Source organism: Pseudophryne corroboree, unplaced genomic scaffold (assembly GCF_028390025.1).
Source record: "Pseudophryne corroboree isolate aPseCor3 unplaced genomic scaffold, aPseCor3.hap2 scaffold_1551, whole genome shotgun sequence".
Classification (NCBI taxonomy): domain Eukaryota; kingdom Metazoa; phylum Chordata; class Amphibia; order Anura; family Myobatrachidae; genus Pseudophryne; species Pseudophryne corroboree.
Window position 1 is genome coordinate 46,785 of NW_026968183.1, and position 7,432 is coordinate 54,216.

General features: G+C 49.0%; 1 protein-coding gene across 1 annotated transcript; it reads right to left on the minus strand.

Moving 5' to 3' along the window:
• Positions 1 to 245: 245 nt before the first annotated feature.
• On the minus strand, positions 246 to 7,227 carry LOC135000493 (low-density lipoprotein receptor class A domain-containing protein 2-like). Its single transcript, XM_063951507.1, has 4 exons — positions 6,740 to 7,227; positions 5,295 to 5,474; positions 3,760 to 3,915; positions 246 to 736 (listed from the first exon to the last, which is right to left on the minus strand). Exons 1-4 carry the CDS (start codon positions 7,191 to 7,193, stop codon positions 486 to 488), a joined length of 1,041 nt encoding a protein of 346 aa, XP_063807577.1. The 5' UTR covers positions 7,194 to 7,227; the 3' UTR covers positions 246 to 485.
• Between the last annotated feature and the right edge of the window lie 205 nt (positions 7,228 to 7,432).

A 7,432-nucleotide genomic window follows, 5' to 3' on the forward strand; every position in this document is an offset into this window, starting at 1 on the left:
TGAGCTTTGTCCTACACACATGAGCTGCTTGTATATACTGTATATATGTACAGCCAGCAAGAATGCAGTATCCCCATCCCAGTGATGGAGCCGGTGATGCCAACAATGCGTCATGTTATATCCCTGCCTCAGGTTCCACCTCTAACCAATAAACCAGGTGTTGGAACATGGAACGTTGTCGTCTTGTTGTGTCACTGTCACAATGTCCGCTTCACGGGCGTTACAGAGAAATGGTTGAACATTTAATGAGTGCAGAAAGCTAATAAATATAAGATACATCCGGCCAATACATGGGCGTTCCAGGTGGTCATGTCCACTGCAGCCATCAGGGTTAGAATGAGGTAGAACTGTGCTCGCAATACCGGCAGGATGTTTCTATTCTCCGTGGGACCAGACCAGTGGTCCCCATAACCAGGTTTAGACCTTACGTAGTGGGAAGCCCCTTTTCCAGCCGTGAGTTTGGTGCCGACGTGTGGAGGCCAGTTTCACACCGGCACAGTTGGCGCTGTAGTCTCGGGGGTCACTTTGCTGGGTCGGTTTTTCTCCTTCAGGACGCAGCTTCGGGTGCAGAGGTGGCAAGAGGCGCAGAAGGAGTTGCAGCAGGGAATGAAGCGACAGGCGCTGACTCTCCAGATGAACCAGCCGGGGGACCAGCAGCACCAGAACAGCAGAGCCACGCCGATGGCCAGCCCCAGGATTATATACAGGTAAAGGAAGGAGGCGGAGGATCTCCTGTCTGAAGCAATGGAAGTGCATTAGGAGGATATAGCAAACTTCACACATCACATCATACATGGACTTCACACATCACATCATACATGAACTTCACACATCACATCATACATGGACTTCACACATCATACATGAACTTCACACATCACATCATACATGGACTTCACACATCATACATGGACTTCACACATCACATCATACATGGACTTCACACATCACATCATACATGGACTTCACACATCACATCATACATGGACTTCACACATCATACATGGACTTCACACATCACATCATACATGGACTTCACACATCACATCATACATGGACTTCACACATCATACATGGACTTCACACATCACATCATACATGGACTTCACACATCACATCATACATGGACTTCACACATCACATCATACATGGACTTATCACATCATACATGGACTTCACACATCACATCATACATGGACTTCACACATCATACATGGACTTCACACATCACATCATACATGGACTTCACACATCATACATGGACTTCACACATCACATCATACATGGACTTCTCACATCATACATGGACTTCACACATCACATCATACGTGGACTTCACACATCATACATGGACTTCACACATCACATCATACATGGACTTCACACATCATACATGGACTTCACACATCATACATGGACTTCACACATCATACATGGACTTCACACATCACATCATACATGGGCTTCACACATCACATCATACGTGGACTTCACACATCACATCATACGTGGACTTCACACATCACATCATACGTGGACTTCACACATCACATCATACGTGGACTTCACATAATCACATCATACGTGGACTTCACACCTCACATCATACATGGACTTCACACATCATATCATACGTGGACTTCACACATCACATCATACGTGGACTTCACACATCACATCATACGTGGACTTCACACATCACATCATACGTGGACTTCACACATCACATCATACGTGGACTTCACACATCACATCATACGTGGACTTCACATAATCGCATCATACGTGGACTTCACACCTCACATCATACATGGACTTCACACATCATATCGTCACCACACAGCAATCTACTATGGCCCCCTGCTTCTACAGAACCTGCCCCAGGGTCGACTGTCCTGTGTATAGACCATGGGGGTAATTCAGACCTGATCGCTATAGGGTTTTGCAGTCCTGCGTTCGCATAGTCGCCCCCCATAGGGGAGTGTATTTTTGCTTTGCAAGTGTGTGAACGCCTGTGTAGCAGAGCGGTACAAAAAGATCTTGTGCAGTCTCTGAGTTGCCCAGGACTTACTCAGCCGCAGCGATCACTTCATCCTGTTCTTGCCTGGAAGTGACGTCAGACTCCCGCTCTGCAAACGCCTGGACACGCCTGCGTTTTTCCAACCACTCCCAGAAAACAGTCAGTTGCCACCCAAAAACGCCCTCTTCCTGTCACTCTCCTTGCGAATGACCGTGCAAATGGATTCTTCGCACAAACCCAACGCTGATCGACGATCCGCTTTGTACCCGTGCAACGCGCCTGCGCATTGCGGTGCATATGCATTCGCAGTTTAGACCTGATCGCCCGCTAAACGAAAAACGCAGCCTAACGATCAGGTCTGAATTACCCCCCATGTTCCAACACTTTTACAGCACATGGAAGTGGTAGGAGATGATGTTCTACTTGTAATAATGCTGTAACCACTGGCAACACTAAGGGCAGGTCCCCATGCTGAGGATCCACCCCAGATACAAGATGCTACGACACTGTCCAATCTGCTGCATGGATCCACCACCTCACATTGCTCCGCTCTCTCTGGTTTTGCCGGTGTGTGTTGGGCTACACGCTACCGCCACAGGGAAGAGTAATACAGAACACGGAGCGGGAGGGTAGGATGGGGATATATTAGGCGGTAAGAGGGCGATAGACCCCTGTAGTGTCACTGTGGTGTGTGGCAAGCCCGGCGGCATTCCGTGCGCTGGTTCTGTAGTAGCACTGGGGTCCACTCACTGAGGAGTCTGTGACAGATGTCCTACCAGCGTACTCAGTGCCATAGGCCGAGAGTGCAGTCGTCTCCCCCCCCCCCCTCCGCACTGTGAATCCTCTAACACAATGAGCCAGGTGAGGTCACAGTAAAGGCTAATAAATAATTCCTGGCCGACATTGGCGTTGTGCGCCGCTGTCAGGAACACATCTGATGATTGGCTGTGTGGAGAATAGGAACTATTGCAGCCTTAAACGGGCCTGGTACTGGAGCATCCACCATAGATGAAGTCTCCCATTTCCCACCGGTCTCATAAGCTCGGAACTATTACACGACCCCCTATATGACCTCCTCATGACAATGACAAACTGAACCTGATGGCACCAGGACCCTGAAGCCGCTGTTTATATTCATGGCATCCAATAACATTTACACATCCCAATGCAATAATACTATCCATGTGTGGGGACAGGAACGGGTCAGTACCCAGCGTTACTTTTGTGGATGAAAGTATTAGTCGACTACCGTTTATTTCCGCACTAAGGTGAAACCTGAGACCCACTGACTAAGGAGCTAATTCAGACCTGATCGATCGCTAGCTGTTTTTTGCAGTCCTGCATTCATATAGTCGCCGCCCACAGGGGAGGGTATTTTCGCTTTGCAAGTGTGCGATCGCATGTGCAGCCGAGCGCTACAAAAACATTTTGTGCAGTTTCTGCCCAGCCCAGAACTTACTCAGCCGCTGCGATCACATCAGCCTGTCCGGGCCCGGAATTGACGTCAGACACCCGCCCTGCAAACGCTTGGACACTCCCAATAAACAGTCAGTTGCCACCCACGCATGCGCAGTTCTGACCTGATCGCAGCGCTGCAAAAAACACTAGCGAGCGATCGGGTCTGAATTACCCCCTAAATCTCCACTAAAATAAAGCAAAAGAAAAAGACAAAAGTATAATTTTAAATAAGTGATTAAAACTAAATAGAAAATCCCGGTAAAAAGTAACAGTGGCGGTACCTATGTTATATCCGTGCGGCTGGATGCTGTCTGGCACAAGCAGCTTCTGATTGCCTTCGTTCCCACAGCTGAGATTTAGCGCAGTCGCCGGAAGGTCTGGTGAAGTAGCCGCGCTGCTGCCTGGTCCGTCTGTGGGCGTTCCCGGCATCCCTTGCACTGTAGATATGACACAGGATAAGGCAGAGAGAAATACCCTAATCTCACAGTCCGCTCAGGACCAGTGCTCTCTGGGGCAGTCCTATTCTTTCGCGGCAAGCGCTCCATTTATCATTAATTGCATATTCAATATGATGTAGGGGGAACCCTCCAGAACTACATCTGCGGTGAGTAGCCCATAGGCTAAAACGTGCTACCGCCATCTTTAGATTGATAAATATGGCAGCATCGCATACCCCATAGAAATCTATGGGGGGGATTCAGCTGCCGGCGGGAACGGAGGGATCGCAGCAGGTATCAGGCAATCCCACTTACATTCAGGGGGTACCTAATGTTTCTGGCTAACCCCCCAAAAACGGTGTTTTCAGGGAAATAGCCGCAAATATGTTTTGATAAATGGGCCCCAAACGTGCGCAGGAGTTATTAAGTTACGTCCCACGACAGACTCTTTTTCCCGTGAAAATGCACGTGGCTAGCCGCCGCGGTAATCTGCGGCTCCCCGGTGGGCTGTGCGCCTGCTGTGATACAGCTGTCAGGCCGCAACCAGCGCTGAAACCCTCTGTGAAGATATCGGGTTCCAAATCACTCAAGCTTGGTGGTAGATGGAAAACCAATCACATCTTCCAGATATAGCAGATACACATAACTGTACACTGTAACAATAACAACATCCAATATAATACAATATTCCGTAGTACATAGCCAAATACAGATCGGCAATTAGTGTAGTCCATGGGATTAGACCAGGGCTAGGGAAGTAATTGCGTGTCTTTTACCACTGTGCGACACAATGCGCCGGCTGTGTCGTTACACCCTCCTTAATGCAGATTTCTGCTCGCACCGCAGTAGGGCGGGAGCAGATAGTTCCTGCGACGATTACCGAAGCTGCACTACTTGCAATTAGCTGGGAACTAAATTCCCGTATATGAAATCACCACCTATATACAGTATGTCAGAGAACACCGTGCAGTATGTGAGCCTGAGTAGCTGTACGCTGCATAGGAATGGGGCAGATAAATACTGGCTGCTGTAGCGTGTAGCCCACACAATGTGCCCCACGCATACACACACATTGCGCATATGTGCCTGGCTGCAGGTGTGGTTGCACAGTACAGCTGCAGCACCATCTACTGGCCGCTGCACCTCTCACACATGGTGGTACCTCAGTGCTGTAGGGAGGTTCGGAGGCATGAGGTGGCCTGTGAATTACTGGATTAGCCCTGTCTAGGAATATGAAGTGTATGCATATCCCTGTTTGGAACATTAGAATGGTAATACAGAAGTTTATTATTCAGTAACGTCATGAGACAAACATGAAATATTGGGAGAACGGGTGGACAGGGCATAGAGACGGTATAAAGGGATACATGGGGCGTTACCTCTGCTGTTCCCCCCTTTCCTGTACAAGGAGACGCAGTTGGCCGGGGGGCTGGCAGACTGATCACTCCCATCTCCACAGTTATCGATGTTGCGCTCGTCACACACCAGGCTGGACGGGATACATTTGCCGTTATGGCAGCTGAAGTACGGCTCTGACCTGCACTCCGAGGTGTTGAAGCCTGTAACGGGGAAACGTGGCTTATGGCAGGTTACATATACACGTCAGCGAAGCAGGAATGTTACAGCGTGACCGGGGGTCCATATAATATCCTGCGCACTCACATTGCGGCCTACTGCCAGTTACCATTACGCCTGCATGGGACATGTACTAAGATACAGGAGAATAAATCTGCAGAGCCTGCAATGAGGCAGTGAGACTGGGGGGTGACCGCCTGAGGACCGGGTGTGTTTTGCCTTTTCAATTAGTGTATGGATTATGGTACTCCCTTGGCATGGAAGATATAATGGTACCCTCCAACACGGCTGAGCAGAAAATCAGTACAAATTAGGAAAGTGGGCGTGGTCACTAGTAAAGGGGGTGTGACCCCCGCGGCACTCCCATAGGAATCAATAGGAATGCATACCCTCCAACTGTACCTTTTTTGCCGGTACAGTGCCGTTTTTTTATGGTCTGTACCGGCCAAAAATGGCTTTGTACCAGATTCAGTGTCTCCCTATTCCTATAGACTCCTATGGCAGCACCTTGGGGACACGCCCCTTTACCTAATTTGTACCGATTTCTTGTTCTACAATGTTGGAGGGAATGGGAGACGCTGAAAGCCAGTACTGACCATAAAAAAAAGGTACTGTGCCGGCCAAAAAGGTCCAGCTGGAGGCTGCATATCGCAACGTGTCTCTGCCATTACCCTCTTAAATCTATTGCCATCCTGGTTCTCCTCTGTACTCACTGCCCCCATCCCCCCAGGGCAATCCCCCCCCCCCCCCCCCACACACACACACACCTCCTCTCTATTTTACCATCACCCCACTCCTCTCGCCCCCTTTTGCACAGATAACAGTCCTGGGTCTCGGTCTGTTACGCCTTATTTTGCAGAGACTGTTTTTATCATCGTTAGCGTTCTGCTATTTACACTTTGTAGTTCACTCTTCATGTTTTATATTATTTCATTGTCTATGCTGCGTCTGTTTTACGATGTTGGGTTTGAAATAAATATTTTTTAAAAAACTTTCAGGCAGATTGGCTGGGACGCCACCGGTCAGACTGTTACATTTACCCCTGAGTGTGGCATTACAGCACATTCATCCCAAAGGGAGGGTAAAGGACTGACTGTCCTTATTCTCATGTACAGTAGGACGCCAGCTATCTGAGCATAATATATGGACACCAATAATGACATCATTACCCCATAACGTCATCATTACCTCCAGTGAGACCCCTAGCCCAGACGCAGACACGTAATATGAGGAATAACACGGCCCTTACCTATTCTGAAAGAGGTAAAATCACCAACAAAGTCCACTCTAGGCTGCTGGCCGCGGGTGACCAGGCGTAGGGTTAGATAGCTGCCAGTGGACAGGACTGGCCTGGGGATGGTCTTCCCACATAGAGGAGTGCTTAGAGCTTCTGAGTAATGGTCTTTGCCATCGTAGAATTGTACATAGGAGCCAGCATTACAGGGGTCGCTTAGAGGGTCTGCACCCATCCCAGGTGTCCTTGAAGCCTCTTGAGATGACGCGTTTCGCAGGCTGCTGCTCACACCTGGCCCTGATGTCTGGCTCTGAATGTTGGACATGCGCAGGAGGCTGTAGACCAGGAAGAAGCGGAACTGGAACTGGACCTTGTCCTTCGGAGTAGCGGCCTGCATGGTCAGTCGGCAGTCTGTCCCAATAGACACAAAGTAGTATTTCCTGGAGTCCCCATGTGAGTTCACAATCATTCCATCGCCTCGGACAGTCTGACCACAGAAGTCCACCATGCTCACTATAGAGGGCACATAGACAACAACAAATAATGGTTACACAGATGTAGACGTACAGACTACAGAAACACAGGTGTATACAGCAATGAGAGGCGCGATTTAACTATATAATAAGCAAGAACGTGTCCGTTTGCCCTTTATGCACGGCCAGAGTTTTGTACCAAGCTCCACCAAGTCTGGCATGGTGGTGTAGTTTG